The 21,366-nt window shown below is 42.9% G+C and overlaps 1 protein-coding gene across 1 annotated transcript in view; it reads right to left on the reverse strand.

Annotated features, from left to right (window-relative positions):
- The window catches only part of misp3 (MISP family member 3), a 32,009-nt gene that overhangs the window by 8,328 nt on the left and 2,315 nt on the right, over nt 1–21,366 (reverse strand). The window contains exons 2-3 of the mRNA XM_026170612.1: nt 11,689–14,140; nt 9,795–9,868 (exon numbers count right to left, since the gene is read on the reverse strand). Of these exons, the coding sequence (XP_026026397.1) occupies nt 9,795–9,868; nt 11,689–14,140 (2,526 nt within the window). The remainder of the gene's footprint in view (nt 1–9,794; nt 9,869–11,688; nt 14,141–21,366) is intronic.

The following is a 21,366-nucleotide window of genomic DNA, read 5'->3' on the forward strand; positions in this document are numbered from 1 at the left end:
AGTCTCGCACAATAAAAGAGCTCTGTCAGATGGCTGGCATACAGAAGGTTAGAACTACTCCCTACCATCCCAGAGGAAATCCAGTGGAGCGGTTCAATCGCACATTGCTGGACATGCTAGGCACTCTTCAAAACAAAGACAAGTCTCACTGGCGTGATTTTGTGAAGCCCCTTGTTCATGCTTATAATTGCACCAGGAATGAGGTGACTGGATTTGCACCGTACGAGCTTATGTTCGGTCGCCAGCCTCGCCTGCCGGTGGATTTGGCTTTTGGGCTGCCGGTGAAAGAGGAGCAACAGATTTCACACTCACAGTACGTGCAAAATCTGAAATCCCACTTACAAGAGAGTTACAAGGTAGCTACTGGAAATGCTGCCAAGATAGCAGAAAAGAATAAATCCAGATTTGACAGGCGTGTGACTATTTCAGATCTGGAGGTAGGGGACAGAGTATTAGTCAGAAATGTCCGCATTCGTGGAAAAAACAAGATTGCAGACAAGTGGGAGGCAGCCATCTACATAGTCGTAAGCAGAGCAGGATCCCTTCCAGTGTATACTGTGAGACCTGAGAAGAAAGATGGTCCACTGCGGACATTGCATAGGGACCTATTACTCCCTTGTGGCTATCTCCCCAACGAGAGTAGTGACAAGCCTGTAGGGCAGACACAAAGACGCAGGCCAGCAACACGTCTCAGTCCAGTTGCAGACTCCGATCAATTCTCAGAGGCTGAGGATGAGATTTTCCCCAATTACTGGTTCAGAGACGCCCCCAGTTCTGAGATACCTACGGTCACCATTCATCAAGAAACGCACCCTTATTTATCAGTGTCTTCTGGGGAAGATGCACAACTTCCAGAATTTTGTCCCTCAGTTAAAGGTTCTACTGCTCGATATCCAAGCTGCAATCCACAGACTGACCAGTTATGTAACTTACCTGTTGACAGTCCAGATTCAGCAACTCTTCCAGTGTCTGAGAGTCACTGTCATGACACAGAAATCGTGAGCGATGACCAAAATCCACCAGCAGAGATGGAGACCGAAAGGATTGCACCTGGAAGTGATTGTCATGACTTGAATCCCGGGTTATCTTCTCTTGCTCCAAACCTGTCTACGGATGTTGAGGCGGCAGGTCGAACTGAAATGGGATTGTCAAATGAGTCACCAACAGATGAATCTCCTGAAGAGCTCTCAGTAGACCAGACACTGATTGGAAGCCAAGACCAACCTGGTTCTGCTAGACGATCAAATAGGGAGCGAGAACCGCCTAAACGCCTTCAGTATGTGAAACTTGGGCATCCACTTATAGCGGTGGTGCAATCTCTGTTCCAGGGTTTAACCACGGCTTTTACAGACATTTTGGATGAGGGTTATCACCCATTAGATTGCCCTGTCCAGACCCATCAGACAGTAATTACCCAACCATTGCCATGCAACGGGGCGTGCATGAGTTCAGTGGGGGAGGTTGTAGCCCAGCTAGAAAAAAAGAGCAGTGGAAAGTAGTTTTTTTTCATGTATAATGTAAAGAATTCTTAATAATAATTCACAAGTTGGGTTACATAAGTGGCGAGCCAGCCAGGAGCCTAAGAATTTTTAAGCATCAGTAATGAGAAATTGTGTCTGACATGGATTTTGTCCAGCGCTCAGGTGTAAAAATTCCCAATGCAGTTATTGTGAGTGGGATCACGAAATCAGAGAAAGATGAAGAAGTTTTAGAGTTTTTGAAAAAGTATGGTGGTGTTAAAACCCTTTTGCCAGTGGATGATGCTACCTCAGAGTTTCATCAAAACCTGATTGTTGAGTACTCAAGTGGCTCAGCTGTAGAAGCTTTAGAGCCTCTTATGCCATACAAGTATGTTGCAGAGGGTGAACCAAATGTCTCTTACTGTGTGAGGGCCTTGGCAAGCGTTTACACTGCTAAGGTGGGTGAAGGTGTCACGAAGTCATACTTGGCTGAATTAAAGGGCTTGGCTAAGCTCAGTGGCAAAACCTATGAGGAAGTATTGAAAGAGATGATATCACAAATCTGTGAGACAACTGAGAATACAGATGAGGCACCTTCTGTCTTACATGATAGCATTGTTGATGAGACACCAATACCACAGCCCCAGTTGCTTTCAGGTCCCTCAAGGGTAAGCAGTGACCAAGGTGTCTCAACTCCAGTTCCACCCTTGCGTGTACAGAAGCCTTCAATAGTGATTAGTGATGTAAATCCCCCTGAAGTTCAGAAGGTCGTTGTTGAGCATATTTTAAGGAAGGATGACATTGGATCACAGATCCATTCTTCAATGCGCATCCGTTCCTTCTCAGGGAAAACTCCCAGGCCTAACAATGAGACAGACTATGAGACTTGGCGCTCACACATTGAGCTGCTTTTAAGTGACCCCAGTATGACCCATCTGCAGGTGTCCAGGAAGATTTTAGAGAATTTGCTTCCACCTGCAGTTGATGTGGTGAAGTGCTTGAGTCCCAGCGCACCCCCAGTAGCCTATCTGCAGTTGCTCGATTCAGCCTTCGGCGCTGTAGAGGATGGTGAGGAGCTTTTTGCTCAGTTCATGAATACCCTTCAGGACCCAGGCGAGAAACCATCAGCTTTCCTCCATCGTTTACAGCTAGCATTAAATTTAGCAGTAAAAAGGGGGGGTATTCCACCTGATGATGTAGACAAACATCTCCTCAAGCAGTTTTGTAGGGGGTGTTGGGATAGTGGATTGCTCTCCAGTCTGCAACTTGAACACAAGAAAAACTGTCCACCGTCATTTTCAGAGCTCTTGCTAATGTTGCGTACCGAAGAAGATAGACAAGCTGCAAAGGTTGATAGGATGAAAAAGCACATTGGTTCATCAAAACGAGTATCTGTCCATGCTCAGAGTTCCTGTGTTTGTGCAGGCGTAAGAGAAAGCCCACAGTGTGGTCCGAAAGCTATTGAGGAACTTCAAAAGCAGATAGCTAGCTTGCAGAGTCAGCTAGCCTCATTTGCATCACAGGAAAAGCTAAGTGAGCGTGCCAACAAGAAACCGGTTAAAAAGACAACCTGTAAATCGAAAATGGACAACACACATCAAGAAGTGCATCGATTAGCCGGAGTAAAACAGACAGGCAGGCCCAGGCCTTGGTATTGTTTTCACTGTGGGGAAGATGGGCATATTGCCACTTCTTGTACAAACCCTGCAAATTCTGCACTAGTTATTGAAAAGAAGAAGCAGTTGGAGAGGAGGCAGCACGCGTGGGAAAGTCAAAGTTGTCCCAGCGACTCCAGTTCACCTTTAAACTAGATCCAGTCTCTGTTGTGGGACAGACAGAGGCTGAAGAACATGCGCAGCGTCCCACAGACGTAAAGATTGTCAGCAAAGCAGGCAAGTGTGTGGATCTAGAGCACTCCAGTAGTGAAAAGCAATCCTTCAGGCTTCCAAAGGGTCTGATTGGTACCAGGAGCACTGCTGAAGTGATAATTGAAGATAAAACATTTAGTTGTCTGCTAGATACCGGCTCGCAAGTGACTACTATCCCCCAATCCTTTTATGAACAACACATGTCAGTGCAGGACATCAAGCCTCTCTATGACCTCTTGGAGGTTGAAGGGGCGAATGGACAGGCTGTACCTTATTTGGGCTACATTGAAACTACTGTCACTTTTCCAAAAGAATTTCTTGGTATGTCTATTGAGGTGCCCACATTAGCTCTCATAGTTCCTGACGTTCGAGCTACCTCAGGGTCCTACTTACTCATAGGGACAAATACACTTGATGTGTTGTATGACATTTATTGCAAAGCTAATCCAGGAGATCCCAAGACATTTCCTCACGGCTACAAAGCGGTCATTAAGGTGCTTGAACTCAGACACAATCAGTCTAACGTCAGTCACCATGGTGTTGTAAAACTGAAGGGCAGAATCTCTCAGGTTGTCCCAGCAGGGGCCACAGTGGTTTTGGAGGGTGTCTCTACTGCCAGCGGTCTTCGGCATGAACAATCAGTTGTTGTTGAGCAGCCTTCCAGTTCCTCTCTACCTGGTGGTCTGCTAGTGAACACTTGTCTGGTTGACCTGTCCAAACAACGACCCTTTAGGCTTCCAGTTGTGATTACCAACCAATCTGAACATGACATTGTCATTCCTGCTAAATGTCAAATTGCTGACATTAGCGCTTACCAATGTATTTTGTCAAAGGAGCAGAGTATGGTTAACTTGCAAAAGGCAGATCTCACTCAAGAGGCCAATTGTAACTTCAACTTTGGAGAGTCCCCAATCCCTCCCGAGTGGAAGGGTCGTATCACACGACTCCTTAACAACATGCCAGATGTATTTGCGCAACATGACTTGGACTTTGGAAGAACCGACAAGGTGACTCACCACATCAAGCTCTCAGACGAGGCTCCTTTCAAACACCGTGCTCGTCCGCTACACCCTCAAGACATTGAGGCTGTCCGTAGGCACATTCAAGAGCTTCTTGATACAGGTGTAATCAGAGAGTCCGAGTCTCCCTTCTCTTCGCCCATTGTGGTAGTCCGTAAAAAGAATGGCCAGGTCCGGTTGTGCATAGACTACAGAAAACTCAACCTTCAGACAATAAAGGATGCTTACACGCTTCCTAAGCTTGAAGACACCTTCGCGGCTCTCTCTGGTTCCCAGTGGTTTTCTGTGCTTGACCTAAAGTCTGGATATTATCAAATCGAGGTAGATGAAGTGGATAAACCCAAGACGGCCTTTGTCTGCCCTTTGGGCTTCTGGGAATTTAACCGCATGCCGCAAGGCCTGACAAATGCGCCAAGCACATTCCAAAGATTAATGGAGAAGTGCATGGGGGATATGCATTTGAAAGAGGTGCTAGTTTTCCTCGACGACTTGATAGTGTTCTCAAAGACCCTGGAAGAACATGAAACAAGGTTGTTGGAGGTGCTCACTCGGTTGAGAGAGTTTGGATTAAAGTTATCACCTGAAAAGTGTGTGTTTTTCCAGACCTCAGTGCGGTACCTGGGACACATAGTGTCCAGAAATGGAGTTGAGACAGATCCAGAGAAAATCTCTGCCCTTCGTACTTGGCCAGTTCCTCAGACCCTCAGGGAATTGCGATCTTTTCTTGGGTTCGCTGGCTATTATCGAAGGTTCGTAAAAGACTATTCCAGCATTGTGAAGCCCCTCAATGATCTGACTCAGGGCTATCCTCAATCAACCAAAAGGGGTAGATCAAGAGACAGCCAAGAGCATTATCACCATCCCAAAGAGCCGTTTGGGAACCGTTGGACATCAGCTTGCCAGCAGGCATTTGAGTCAGTTATTGAAAAGCTGACAACTGCCCCTGTCCTAGGGTTCGCTGACCCTCAAAAGCCTTATGTGCTCCACACTGATGCTAGCACTACAGGCCTTGGTGCTGTCTTGTACCAGGAGCAGGAAGGGCAGTTACGTGTCATAGCCTATGCAAGCAGAGGGCTGTCGCATAGCGAGTCTCGATACCCAGCGCACAAATTAGAGTTTTTGGCGCTTAAGTGGTCAGTAACAGAAAAGTTTAGTGACTACCTATATGGGAATCACTTTACTGTTGTCACTGATAGCAATCCCTTGACGTACATATTGACGACTGCAAAACTTGATGCAACGAGCTACAGATGGCTCGCAGCTTTGTCTACGTTCACATTCAAGCTGCTGTATCGTCCTGGGAAGCAAAACTGGGATGCGGATGGGTTATCCCGTAGACCCCACGGAGCTCTTGTGGATGATCTGAAATCCCAGAAAGAGAGGGAGCGCATTTTCCAGTTCACTCAGGGTCATCTCGCTGATCTTGAAAATCTCGAGGAAGCCAACCAAGCGGTTGTGAAAGCCATTTGTGAAAGACAGTCAGTGTATAGCGCCAGCTCTGTTAATCCGAGTTTGGATGGCTGTGTTACTCTTGTTGAAACTCTTGCTATGTCCTCTGATGCTGTGCCTGACTGCTATGGACAAGAAGATGAGTTTGGAGGATTGCCTCTTATTCCTCAACTGACTGAGGCTGAGTTGATGGATAAACAGAGAGCTGACCAATGTCTAAGGCATGTCATATCCCAACTTGAGCATGGGGTAAGCCCACCGCCTACTTTAAGGGGTGAACTTCCAGATCTTCCACTCCTACTTCGAGAGGTTGGTCGGTTTCAGCTTATAAATGGCATCTTATACCGGAGACGCCAGCTCGGGTCTCGGGTATCTCACCAGCTAGTACTGCCCCCAGAGCTCAGAGAGACTGTTTTGAGCAGTCTGCATGACCATATAGGTCATATGGGCATTGAGCGCACATTAGATCTCGTTAGGGCCAGATTCTATTGGCCCAGAATGGCCTTGGATGTAGAGAGGAAAATAAAGACCTGTGGTAGATGTGTGCGCAGAAAGGCGTTGCCTGACAGAGCTGCACCGTTAGTCAACATCAGTACCACAAGGCCACTGGAACTGGTTTGTATGGACTTCCTCTCTCTCGAACCAGACAAAAGTGGAGCTAAAGACATCCTTGTGATCACTGATCACTTTACTAAGTATGCAATTGCTATACCAACATGCAATCAAAAGGCTCGCACAGTAGCTAAGTGCCTATGGGACAATTTTATTGTGCATTACGGGTTCCCAGAAAAGTTGCACAGTGATCAGGGACCTGATTTTGAGTCTCGCACAATAAAAGAGCTCTGTCAGATGGCTGGCATACAGAAGGTTAGAACTACTCCCTACCATCCCAGAGGAAATCCAGTGGAGCGGTTCAATCGCACATTGCTGGACATGCTAGGCACTCTTCAAAACAAAGACAAGTCTCACTGGCGTGATTTTGTGAAGCCCCTTGTTCATGCTTATAATTGCACCAGGAATGAGGTGACTGGATTTGCACCGTACGAGCTTATGTTCGGTCGCCAGCCTCGCCTGCCGGTGGATTTGGCTTTTGGGCTGCCGGTGAAAGAGGAGCAACAGATTTCACACTCACAGTACGTGCAAAATCTGAAATCCCACTTACAAGAGAGTTACAAGGTAGCTACTGGAAATGCTGCCAAGATAGCAGAAAAGAATAAATCCAGATTTGACAGGCGTGTGACTATTTCAGATCTGGAGGTAGGGGACAGAGTATTAGTCAGAAATGTCCGCATTCGTGGAAAAAACAAGATTGCAGACAAGTGGGAGGCAGCCATCTACATAGTCGTAAGCAGAGCAGGATCCCTTCCAGTGTATACTGTGAGACCTGAGAAGAAAGATGGTCCACTGCGGACATTGCATAGGGACCTATTACTCCCTTGTGGCTATCTCCCCAACGAGAGTAGTGACAAGCCTGTAGGGCAGACACAAAGACGCAGGCCAGCAACACGTCTCAGTCCAGTTGCAGACTCCGATCAATTCTCAGAGGCTGAGGATGAGATTTTCCCCAATTACTGGTTCAGAGACGCCCCCAGTTCTGAGATACCTACGGTCACCATTCATCAAGAAACGCACCCTTATTTATCAGTGTCTTCTGGGGAAGATGCACAACTTCCAGAATTTTGTCCCTCAGTTAAAGGTTCTACTGCTCGATATCCAAGCTGCAATCCACAGACTGACCAGTTATGTAACTTACCTGTTGACAGTCCAGATTCAGCAACTCTTCCAGTGTCTGAGAGTCACTGTCATGACACAGAAATCGTGAGCGATGACCAAAATCCACCAGCAGAGATGGAGACCGAAAGGATTGCACCTGGAAGTGATTGTCATGACTTGAATCCCGGGTTATCTTCTCTTGCTCCAAACCTGTCTACGGATGTTGAGGCGGCAGGTCGAACTGAAATGGGATTGTCAAATGAGTCACCAACAGATGAATCTCCTGAAGAGCTCTCAGTAGACCAGACACTGATTGGAAGCCAAGACCAACCTGGTTCTGCTAGACGATCAAATAGGGAGCGAGAACCGCCTAAACGCCTTCAGTATGTGAAACTTGGGCATCCACTTATAGCGGTGGTGCAATCTCTGTTCCAGGGTTTAACCACGGCTTTTACAGACATTTTGGATGAGGGTTATCACCCATTAGATTGCCCTGTCCAGACCCATCAGACAGTAATTACCCAACCATTGCCATGCAACGGGGCGTGCATGAGTTCAGTGGGGGAGGTTGTAGCCCAGCTAGAAAAAAAGAGCAGTGGAAAGTAGTTTTTTTTCATGTATAATGTAAAGAATTTAGTCATTCCTTTTTTCTTTTATGTTTAAAGGAAGATGTGGACCAATAAGATTATCTGTTGTCATTTAACTTGGCCAATCAGCAATGAGCTCCCAGTGACCCTTGCTGTTGACCTTGATCACATGATTTCCTGTGTTGCCATTTCGTTCCTGTTCATATAATGCCATGTGCCAGAGAAACTAATGTTCCCGAAGTCGAATCGCTAGGAGTTAAAAGCAAGTCTGCTGCAGTTGTTTTTGGTTGTTCAGAGTTTCACCCTGTCAACGGTGAGTACGAAAAGTGGGGAAAACCTAATTTGTTAAGGATAAAAAGGGCAGACTTAACGGGACGGCGAGTCCGCTAGCCGCTAAGCTAACTGCTAGCGCTCACGCTAGCAGAATTTGACTGTGTTCTGTGTGTGAAATGGCTAGTGACTGCAATCATATTACGTTTAAGAAAAAAAACAAAAGAAATGGTGCTAATCAGTTTTATGTTTAACAAGTTAATCCAATTGTACGCCGATTCTCAGATTTTCAGTTGTGTTCTTTGAGTTGGTTATAATGCACAAGTCTGGTGAGCTACTGTGAGTTGCTGACTGCAGCTACAGTGTTAACTATAGAAGCTGTGTTTTTTTTGAGAACATTGTCAGCCGTCAGGTTGATAAAATTATAGCTCATCTAAGAGGATATGATGCTGCAGTGATATAATTTTGTTGTACAACAGAGCTAGCTGAATTAAGATATAGAGTTACACTAATACTTATTGTTCATTTTTGAATGTTTTAAGTAAGTGTGGCTGTTTCACAACAGTGAATGTGACTATATGGACCTGTGACCTGTTTATAGGTCAGGTTTTTTTTTGTTATCTGGTAAAAGGATGACTCGACAGACGGACCCAGTCTGAAGCAAGCCCCATCGAGGAGCAGCGATTCCACAGTTCCAGTTAACTGGATGGCGAGCCAACCCGAAATTGAAAAGGATTTGCCAAGGTTTTATTGAAGCCAAAGTTTCGTTCCCATTGAAGCTTCAGATACCTGCAGGACTACAAACTTTCTTCCTTCATCGGAGTGTGGTAGGACAAACATTAAACAAACTGAACGGGCCCCAACGATCCATCAGTTATCAGACATTATCCACTCATATAATTGACTCAGAGAAAGCTGTATGCGCGCACTTTTATTTAGTTTGTTATTTTGGGGGAAATATTTTGTATTTTATTTTATTGTTTTTTCATTACATTGTTGCAGCTGCTGTGTGTCAAATATAACAAATTTGTGAACAGTATATTGTGGTGTGGTCTCTTCTTATTGGTGTTTATACCTTGGGCTCCTGCCGATCCTAGATCTTCTGATACTGGCTAGTGGGAGTTCGGTCATTCTTAATAATAATTCACAAGTTGGGTTACACAAGTCAAATGTAGAGCTAACAAAGCATCATTATTTTGGAACCTGATATCTTCTTGTCTGCATTCCAGGGAGACTCAGGATGGCGATTTGCCTACATTTTCATGTCCTATGCCAAGTGTACTAGACGGGTGAGGTTGGCACGTTAAAATTCAGAGTCGAAAGTACTTAATAAAACTCACTGCGAAGTTTTATTAAGTACCAGATGGTAAAATTTATACAAACTCTAAAAATCAATAGTGTGACGGATGAGCTGTAACACTGACACACCTCTGGCCGGTTAATCTTCTCGTCTTCAGCCTGGACCGGGGGCCACACAAATGACTTGCTGACTGACAGGCGTGCTGGAAGAGAAGAGAAAAGCAGATGAAGAAAGAACAGCAGTGAGGGAGAAGTGCCCCTGTGATGTTGTTTGAGCACCACAGTGTGAACACTGAATCAAATTAAGATTGAACATCGTGAGGCAGCAGAGAGAAATGAGAAGAGACAGAGGATTGCAGAGGGAACAGACGGAAAGAAATCTGTTCATGAACGTGGAGAAACAGAAACTAAAAGCAGGCAGCGGTAATTAAGAAACAGAAGGGCAATAAAGCCTGATGTGTAAAGCAATATGCAGCTGTACTTTGCACGACCTTCAGTTACCGTCCGGCGTGCTTTGTGGACACACCCTGGTCAGTTTATGTCACTCATTGTTAAACCAACAATGTTTTAAGTCATTCATTCTGACGTAATCACAAATCAGCCTTCATGGCAACACAACACAGACAAAAAAACACACTGAAACATACTGTAGAGCAACGCCTCCCAGTCTTTTTTTTCTGATGTATCACAGCCAAGCACTCTTTCAAAATGCCCTTCAAAATCATGTATATTGTAATTTGAATTATTAAGCACTGTTTTTATAAATCTCTACTTGTGTTATTCATATTTTTATTCTTGGACTCTACTGGAGTAGCTTTGCGTCATTCACAGTTCAAAATAATCCTTATTCTCTATCTTAATCTTTGCCCCAACAGAAGGTTTGAGCCTTCTGTTAGCAGGGCGATGCTCACTGCCAGGGCTGGTTTTGAAATGACCATATAACAGTATCCTGTTTTTAACATCATGCAGAGCTGGAGAAGGAAAAACAGAAGTTTGAAATCAAGCGTTCAGAGGAGCCTGAAATTTTGGCTCAGGTGGAAAAGCTTTAAGCTAACCTTAGCTTTCATCTTAGCTAAAGCTATAAGCTAACGTTACTAACTCAAACTATGTTTAATATGAATATCCATCAATCTAATAGTATAGATGTACGTTACAGACATATATATAGCTCAAAACTAAACTCTCTACCGAAACCCATATCTTTAAAAATAATATATAAATATCTATAAATATATAAATATATGTTTCATCTTTATTGTAACTGTATTGATTTCAGCTATTTATCTTTGGCTAAATTGGCTATTTAGCAGTTGTTTTTCTCCCTTTATTTAAGGTCACTAACTTATTATTTAAACTATTTAGCCCATTTTCTTACTTGACTATTTAAACCAAGCATATAAAGATCCCTGGATTGCTGACACAATAGCAAGTACCCCACCTGGAAATCACTACTGTATAATACAGGCAAACAAAATTTCCCAGAGATACACTATAGGCAGCAATAGTCTACACACACGCACACACATGCACAAACTCTGTATCAGATTATATCCACTTTTTGAATGCTGATTTCGGACTTAATTCCCAGATTGGACTCTTTCAGCCAGCTCCTTTCTTCCCTGACACAATAGCGTTGAAATATGAGCCAGGTTTTTCCCTGCCTCAGCTTTTCACAATTAATATGACAGGTTAGGTGCTACATTTTTTGTTGAGTTACAGAATTTTATTTTCTGGCCGGCCAGCTTATGGGCTCCGGTGCAAAGTTATTGCTCATAATAGCTAACAGTAGATTCGAAAGCTGTTTTGAGGTTTTCCACTGACCATAAGGAAAATGAAATAATGTGCTCACTGAGCTGTTTCAGGGGGTTTTCATCATCTAGCCACGGATATAAAAATGACACACACACCCACGCTCAACCAGTCATACACACACACCAGCCTATGTGAGCAGGCGGGCACAAACAGAATCAATTACACCCTTACACACATGCTCACCCAGAGACCAACACAGGCCTACACTAACCTGCTGAGGGTCCAGTTTCTCCTTTGGATGATGACCCAGGTGCGTCAGCAATGGACAGTCCGTTTAATGACAGCACAGGACTCTTTAACTCCATGCTGACTGGCCTTCCTCCCTCTCTTTCTCCCCCTCCTTGTCCTTGTGTACCACCAACACCACCACTGCCCCCATACAGACTAATCCTCTGCTTGCGAAGCTCCTTCTCCCTCTTCTGGGCCTCCTGGATATCCTCCTTCACTTTCACTAAATTATTTGAAGAGCGCAGCTTGAAAAAGGGGTTCTCCTTGGGTACTAAATCCTCCACCTCCTCCTTTTCTTGTCTTTTTTCTGTTACTTTTTCATTCCCTCCTTTCTGTGACAATAAGATGTAAGGACTTCCAGAGTCGACAACAGTAATACCCTCTGATTTGTCTTGGTGTTTCTTCGGTGTTGTGTTCTTCAGGTTGTTCTCTAAGATTATGACTTGTCGACTTGTCCCCTGTGAGATACCCGGTCCTTGAAGAGTGTTTTTGGTTACACTCCGTCCTATGGGAGAGTTTGGGGTCTGTGTCGGGCTAAGAAGATCCAAACTGTGTCTCTTCTCGACACGTGTGTCTTCTGTGGTGGACACCTGTGATGAGATGTCTTCCTGCTTCTTGGGAGTTGAACCATTGCTGACAGAAGAAACCGATGGGGCCCTGCGACTGGTTGAGGCTGTAAAAGTTGAGTCACTGGGTGTCTGAAAGGTCTCATAGATCTGTTTCTTCTCCCTTATTTGTCGAACTGTGCCTTTATCATAAAAACCTGGAATTTTCCCAAGCTTGACCAGATCCTGCTCCCTCTGGGTCTCCGTTTGAATCTCATACAGCATCTTTTTGCCAGCAAACTCTCTATCTTTGTCCTGACACCACTCAGTCTTCGCAGCTACTGAATTGGAAAGAACAGTTTTTCTTAAGGGAACCTCTACATACTCTGGATTGATGCGTAGATTTGGAAGCCCTCTGGATCTTCTCAGGCTATGTTCTCGCTCTATAGCCCTTCGGATCTCCCTCTCAATGGGAGTCTCTCTGGATACAGTTGATGGAAAGCTCTCCAAAGTGTTGGACGGGGAGAAATCAGCTGATACGCCACTGTCACTCTGGCTATCGTCACATGAGTCATTCTCCATCCTGGTGTGGTTGCTGTGCTTCAGAGACACACCACAGCTATATTTTTCTATCTCCGGCTCTTGTATTTGGACTGTTTGTGAATATCTCAACAGTCCCCCGCTGTGTTGCTGCCCAGCTGGCTTGTTCCTTTTAAGTCCGCTCTCTTTCTGCCCTTCCTCCCCACCTGTTTGCTCATTTTCTCCCTCTGTTCTTTCCCCCGCCCTGCTGTGCCTTTCTCTCACAGCAACAACGCAAGCAAAGCCTGTAGCAGAAGCAGCCCCACCTGGATTGGACGGCTCCATGGCAACGGTCGACAAAGGTGGAGATCCCTGGCCAGGCACCTGTTGTCCTGCTTCCTGGTTTACACCTCTGAGGGCAGGTTCACGTTGGTTCTTTAACAACAGCCCCTCCTGGTGTTTATCTGAGGGTTTTGCATGCAAAGCTGAGTCTGTCTCTTGATTAGTGGAAGCTAAATATAAAGGTTGGAAAGACTTGCTGTTGATATTTAATGTGTTCAGTTCCATAATAGCAATGCCCACTTCCTCTTCTTCCTCACTTTCATCTGCAAAAGGAGGGGAACTCACAGTATGCGCGTCATCTGTAATGTTAATGTCAGAGCAAGAAGGGTGAGCAGGTCGTAACACATTATTTTCCACTATACCGGTACTTATTACATCTGTTACAGATGGTTTATATGTCTTCTGATCAGCTGGTTCAGTCATCTGAGATGCCTTTAACCATTCTCGACTATTCTGGCTATCTAAAGAAGTAATGTCTTCTGTTGGGTCTGAAATGACATCAACATCACTGATACACTCTGCCACCTCACCCTCAGGGCTGGAAAAGCCCTCTTTGTCACGGTGTACTCCTGCTGATAAGGCACCCAAGGAAAGTGTAGGCGGGAAAACTTCCTCGCATAACTCAACTTCAGGTTCCTCTTGAGTCTTTAGTCCTCCTGATAGGTTTTTAGGAACTTGCTCTGATCCCATCACTGCTTCCTCTGTCTCCCTTATTCTCGCAGCTCCTTCATTTTCCATTTTAGTCGCATCAGCTGTTTTGATTTTTGAGATAGTCTCTTTCTCCCGCTGAGTATTGACCTGAGCATCAGGCTCCAGGGTGTCTATATCCTCCTCGGGTTCTGCCTTGGGTGCCTTTAAGCCTTTCAGAGGGAAGTTGTCACCCCTCGCCCAAGACTCATTGACCGACTCGTCAAGTAAGTTGACAGGGCACTGCTCCTGCCAGGCCGTGGGTCTTGTTGCCATGGTGACAGGTCTGCTGATGTAGAAGTGTTTGGAGCAGTCAGGTTGTTTGGCCTCCAGCCAGTCAGTCTGAATGAAAGCAAAAGAGCACAGATGGAGGAGAGGGGAATGGCAGAGTGATTGACATTGTTTAGCATTGTTTATTTTATACACTAATATTTTAGAGCATTTCAAACAACTCATTCATATTACTGCTGCAATGAATCATTGTCTGTTTTCACTGTGCGAAACGCTGAGGGCTATACTGACATGTTTTCATTTGTATTTTCATAACTCTTTCTCATCTCTGTTGAAATACTACAGCGAACAGACAAGAAAGAACATTTTTAAATAATTGTTAAGAGGGAAAAAAACATGTTAGGACACTTGGCATTTGCATAGCAGGATTTGTTGTTTTTAAAAGATAATGTCAGCTTCTGTTTCCCTTTCAGCTATCAGAGGTTTTAAAAAATAATGGTATAAAGGTTTTTAAAAAAAAATAAATATATGTTCATTATTATGCAAGTGAGAAACAAATGAAAGAAAAAATGGAATATACTTGAAGTGATGACATCTAAAAACAGGCCATACGAGTATGAAAATGAGGATGAATCAGACGACGCTGCAGTCCTCAGAACTCATTGCACTCATCTGTATGGGCTCAAATTGTGGTCATAAATATTTTGTACTTGTAAATCAGTTTTGTACTTGTAAATCAGTTTTGTACTTGTAAATCAGGATTTGAATGTGTAAAAAGAATTTGTGTGTGGACTTAGCCAAAAAACTATGTGAGAAAGTCTGCACTCAAGTTTCAAGTTACAAGTACGAATTTTGACTCTATTTTTCTTCCTTTCATCTGATTGGCCAATGTCATGTCAATCACAAATTTACCTATCCAATCAAAGAACAGATGGGTTTTGCTGTGGAGGGGTGCTTTTTTTTTTATTGTATGAATCCAGACATCTGAGCAAAGATCACTAAAACTGTTCTGGGGCGCATGGCGGACTAGTATCTCTTTTAATTTGTTACTGTCTTCTGTATATGCTTAAATAACTGTGTTGGATTAGAGCACTGCAAATCCAGTTAAAGTGTACTGCATTCCTTTTCTCTCTCTTTAACGGCAGCTTTAGTGCGCTTATGTTATTATATGACACGCAGGGTGTTTATAAAGCTGTGCCTGACTTTGGCTGTAAGGTGGCAACTACTCTGTGCAGAGCCTAACTAAAGTTTTCTGCTGAGCACACCTTTTCTTTAATCAGCTTACAGGCTGGGAAATGGCTCAGTAACACACACACACACACACACACACACACACACACACACACACACACACACACACACACACACAGACAATAGGATTGTCTGCGGGATATACTGACTAAAGTGGAGTCCAACTCATCCAATATCTCTTTTTCTTTAATACACACTCCTGTATTTCAAGCTTGCCCTGAATCTGTATTATTGCTTTTTCTTTCTTTCTTTCTTTCTTTCTTTCTTTCTTTCTTTCTTTCTTTCTCTCTCTCTCTCTCTCTCTCTCTCTCTCTCTCTCTCTCTCTCTCTCTCTCTCTCTCTCTCTCTCTCTCTCTCTCTCTCTCTCTCTCTCTCTCTCTCTCTCTCTCTCTCTCTCTCTCTCACACATACACACACACACACACACACACACACTGTCATCTCTTGTTCAGCTTGCGTTCTGAAAAACTCCCTTTCCCATCACTATTATCACTTCCAAGCCATTCTGACTAGGCTGGACTCCAACTGTGACTGATCATTAGGGGAATGTAGACCACAGCACTGGGGATCAAGGGTCTTTGATGAACTGGGACGGACGGACAAATGAGGTACACCCCCTTCGTGTACAGATTATAAGGAGTGACAGCATGAGGACACGGTGGGAAGAATGGGGATCGCTGTGGCATACTGGCTGAACATGTGGATGCAACAGCAGAACAATGTAGCCTAGTGCGGGTAAATTAGTATGAGATCAGGGAGAGGAAACAGTGAGATATGAGAGATAAGACAGAAACTGGTTTGGGAAGCCAATCTCCAGCTGCGTTTGATGTATCTGGGCTAACATTATTATCAGCTTCCAGCTAAGACACACATACTAACTCAAGGTTTCTTTCTTGTTTCCGAAATGTAAAAAGATTTCAAGCCAGAACATTATTTGTTTTGTTTCATATACCAGTTTAATAAGCAGCTTATTAGTGTGTTCACTGAATGCCCTATTCAGTGCCCATTATGAAATGTACCCTGGCTAACGTCAGGCCGGGTGTTTTGTAATGAGGGGGCAGTGAGATTTGGGTAACTGGCATTCCCACGGAGTTATTACTGTGCCTAAATGAGCAATAACCTCAGTCATTAACTCAGTTTATGCATGCTGCTTTTTAACTGATCAGACACAGAAACACAGGCTCAGCTGTTACCTGCACACATGACTCTACCACCTATGCTACAGAATAACTGACAGAAACCCCTGAAATTCATAAAGTCAGAATAATAAGTCGCTTACTAACGGAGAGTTCCCAACACTAAGCTTCATTGTGAAATTGAGCATGAAAAGGAACATTTTGCCACAGTGAGAAAGAAATTTGTTATAATGGTTTAAACTTTGTAGCCTCCAACGCTACGGTAGTAAAACAAGCTGCTCATTCATTCTGGGGCATGTTGATGTAATTTAACCACTCTAAGCATAAACTCTGACAATTGATTATTGGATTCTTTTTTATTTTCAGAGGAATCTGGCAGAATTTTACCAAAGGTAAGGTTGCGGATTAAACTTAATTACATAACAGACTTATGTTTTGTTCATTATATCCACAAAGGCTCTTACATTATCAAAAGAACAGAATAATCATTATCATCATTGGGGAAAAAACATCTGTGTCAGCTCAAACAAATAAACCTCCTTTTCGTGGTCAGCAATGTCCTAAAACTGTTAAAGATCTAACGACTTTAGACAAAAAAATTGAAATGAATTTGAATAAATTCAGCCAAATTCATCCCTAGTGTTGTTGCTGTCTAATAGTTGCTGACTATGTTCTTTTAACATTTTCCAGGCATAAGTGTCATATTTGAGAAATTTATCCCAGCTGCTCCAAATTTCTGTACTACGCTTGTTTGTTTTTTCCCAGTGGTAATTACTTACCCTAGAAAATATTTCATGTATGTATTTAGAGCAGTTTCCTACTCAACAAGAACATACTACAGGAACTGAATATACAGCTACACATACCTGTTGCACATACCTGTCTTGAAGATGCCCTCCAAATGATAGATTCCTGTGTAATACACACTTGTCTTGCTTCAATTCACTGATGTGTAATCAGCAGAACAGGACTCTGTCTGCTCTCGGCTCTCACAATGCCTCAGAGCCCGGCTCTCCTCATTTGTGCACACCAACACCATCAGTCCAACAATTGTGCACGCCCACATTTGCATTTCATTCACCCACAATCACTAATACGTGGACAAATATGCATGAGAGTCTGCTTAAACACATGTGCTCCAGGCTTACTCTGCTGTCATGGATTTGAAAATATGATATGTAGTAATAATCCTATTGGACTGGATTGGAGTTGCATCGCATTTAAGACAAAAGTGTTAAGCTACTAGCTAACAAGAGTAGGCTTGGTTAGCCTTATGAATAAATAGACTGTGCTTTGCAGAGACAGACATTTCATTCAGTTTATATAGTGCCAAATCACAACAAGAGTGGCCTCAAGGTAAAGATCCTACTAAAACTAATCTTTATCTTTCCATGAAGCCAGATGGCACACACCAATTTGTTAAACTGCAGGAATGACTTAAAGACTTTCATAGTGATTACATGCTGCGTGGCCAAATTTCTGTGCATATTGAAGGTATTTCCTTTCTTTGTTGTGCTGTGTTGGCTTCATTACTCAAAACAATATAAACCCATAGTTTACAGTCCCACAAACCAATAAAACCAAGTCCCTGTCCTAATGAGGACACACATACAATCTTTCTCTCAGTATTTAGGTATGAACACACAGCAAAGATGAAAACTATCTTTAGAAACATGAACAAGTATAAACAGAGGCTCCAGCCTGACTGCTCATCGCTGCGTTTGTCAGCTGCTGAAGTTCAGGGTGTGGCTGCTGGGCTGGGGTCAGCATTCACTGAGCTTTATTATCGCTCTGGATTCTTGGCTGGCTTAGCGTTAGCATGCTATCTGTGCAGATGCTTGCAAAGAGCTGAAGTTGTGTTAGGAGGATAATGCACATGTTTGTATTCTGGTTTTCACTTTATCATCGCACTCTGATCTGTGCAATAAAAATAAAAGTAATGCCCATATCCATGCTATGGACTCCTCTGGGACATGAACTGAAATCAGCTAATTGTAGCACAAGTGCACCGATAAGCAGGACCAATAGGCAAGCAGACTAACACTGGGAACCGTTTCTTTATCGGTTTGCGTAAATGCAAACAAATGTCATGCAATCATTCTTTCAGTTTCCCTATTTTAGATGCTGATGGAGAAATTAATGCTACAGTTAGCACTGGGCATTATTCTGTTTGGGAATTTTAGGTGATAAAGCAATGCTATAGATGCTAAAAACCTATGTAGGTGTACTTCTCTCCTGAAGCAAAACGGGGTCAGAATTGGTAAGGCAATCAATAAAGAACCAGATCAATATGCAGTATTGATTCTAATCAGTGGCAGAAACAATAACATTGGTACTGTATCAGTAAAAGTGCATCAATTCCTGTCCCTAGTCATAGGTCAGTTTAGCACAGGTTTCCACACAAACTGGCCAGAAAAAAAAAAACACTAGGTGGTGATGTATTAAAAGATTTTTTTCCAGACCAAATAAGGTCATATTGTACTGTACGTCCAAAACTCTGAGGTTACTGGATTCAGCAATAGGGAATTTAATTGTGCATCAGTTTAACTTTTCATGAAAGAACATGAAGTAACAAGCTTGTTTTAGCACTTTGCAATCTTGACAACACTAGTATACCCTCTAGATGCTCTAAATCACTTTACCTTTAGAAATCTAAAAGGAGCAAGATATATTTTTACAAAAGCTTCAATTGAGAGTTAATAGGCAATAAATGCAAATACCAAGGTGTCCATAATAAAACAAATATTTAATCTACTCGCAACATCTCCCTCCAATGAAAAATACAACTGTTGTTTAAAGTATAACTTTTGATTAAATTAAAAACATCCAGTCTGTAAGAAGAACTTACTAACACTGTAAGAGTAATTCTCTGAGTAACTGATTACAATGTGCCAGTGTCCTTTATGCCTTTTGAGCCACTGTCTCCTCAGCCTGAGGAGCTGCTGCTGCTGTTGGTTGGTTCTCAGGCTGCTCTGGACAAAGCTCCTTGGTAGGATCCATCACAACAGGCTCAGGCAATTGATAACACTTCAGCTGAGCTCTGAACTCTTCCAGCTCTTTCTGCTCCACCTCCCTCCTTCTACTCAGCAGGTACAAGTCCGTAGAAATCCTCCTGCTTGACTTCACAAGCCACCTCATTACCACACAGTCTGGGCAGGACGTGTGGAGGAAATACATGCTGAGGCTGAAACGACTCTGCACATCAAAGGTAAAAGTGCTGCCTTCAGCTGAGATGTTGTACCGCAGGTATTGGCATTGATCACCAAAGCGGTTGATCTGGGTATAAGACAATGTTGAAGCTTCGCTGGAGTTGGAGAAGTACATCGTGATGCTGTCTCGACGTCTCAGAGCCTCCATAGATGGTGAGTGATTGAGACTGCCTGCGACTAGAGCCCAGCTGCCCTCGAAATGATGAGGAACCAGCTGATCCAGTGGGTGAACCAATCTTTCACAGACTAGAGGAGCTGCCTGACTCCCACACATCAAATAAATGAGAGTGACTGCACACACAGCAACCAAGCTGTTTCTTGAAGGTTTTCCCATTCTGTGGTTAAATGTTTGCCTTTTATTCTCCAACCTTTCATTTATTTTATTTTCTCACCAAGACTGGAATTCAATTAGCAGGCTTGTCTTTTTATAACAAAAACCTGCATCAAAAAAATCCACCTTTTCAACACAGGATAGGTTCATTATCTGTTATCTAAATGTGGATTCCATTATTGTGACATCAAAGACATTTTGAAATAGTGGAAAGTTTTGTGATTCTTATCCACATTAAATTGAATTTTGAGTGGCTATTTATCTTGGAACATCATGTCCAGACTTGAACTTTGTCTTTGTTTGCTGTAGATATTGAGCTGAGGCTAAACATTAAAAGCAATATACGCCAGACTGTCGGTGCTGACGAACTCTTTCACCAATTTTAAAATTCTATAAATACACATTAACAGCAGCAATGCATGCAATCATTGGTTGGAACTTAAGATAAAAAGGGCACAACTGTTGGCACTGAACTGAAAGTTTTTTTTTAGTAAAATCGTCCTTTCTGTCTTCACCATTGCAGAAGATTTTAGAAACACATATGTGAGCAGCACATATTCAAATGACACTTTAAATATTGCATATATTTTTGTTGTTATCACAGTAAATCTTGTCTACCAAAATCTGAATGTTCCACTTCTTCTTGGTGGTTGTTGTTTTACATTTATTATTAACTAGATTATTGTGATGAACAGTGTTTTAATTATTGCACCATGCTAATGAATGAACAAATGCACCAGATGGAGAAGATGTTTATTAACAGGATGTACTGTAGGAAGTACTGACGTTGGTGATCACTTCATTAATTTGACAGTAGTGCAAGAGGCACAAATTGTTACCAACAAAGTTAAATATTATATCCTCTGCTCATGTCTGTGACTTGCATGTGATCAAATCAATTTTTTTTCTATTTTTAGAAATATTACATATTGCCACACAAAAAGTTTGGTTAAAAATCAGATGGTTTCAGTGTAGCTGAACAGATTGGGCAGACGATCGATAGCCATAAGGCTATTGCAGAGACCTGGTTTTAAATCTGCCTGAGGCTATTTACTGCATGCCTTCCCCTGCTCTTTCTCCCAGCTTTCCTGTCTTATTTTCTTTGCCTTTTCTAAATCAAAGTTAAAAAGCTCCTTCAAAGATTATTCAAACACTTGGAGTAGATTTAACTTTTCTTTTCAGCAGAGGCCATTAGAGACTCTAATATGCTCATGTAATACGTCACGTTTTTGTCACTGGTTCAGTCTTAACCATGCAGCATGTGAGGGATTCTCAGATCTTCATGATGTTAAAATGTTTTTGACGTTAAAACTTAAGAAGAAGAAGAAATTTCCAAAAGTCAGATAAGTATACAAATACAATGTTAATTCAATAGCCCCAAAATGTACAAGTATATTTTTTAAGTACAAG

The sequence above is a fragment of the Astatotilapia calliptera genome, chromosome 6 (genome assembly GCF_900246225.1).
Source record: "Astatotilapia calliptera chromosome 6, fAstCal1.2, whole genome shotgun sequence".
Lineage (NCBI taxonomy): Eukaryota > Metazoa > Chordata > Actinopteri > Cichliformes > Cichlidae > Astatotilapia > Astatotilapia calliptera.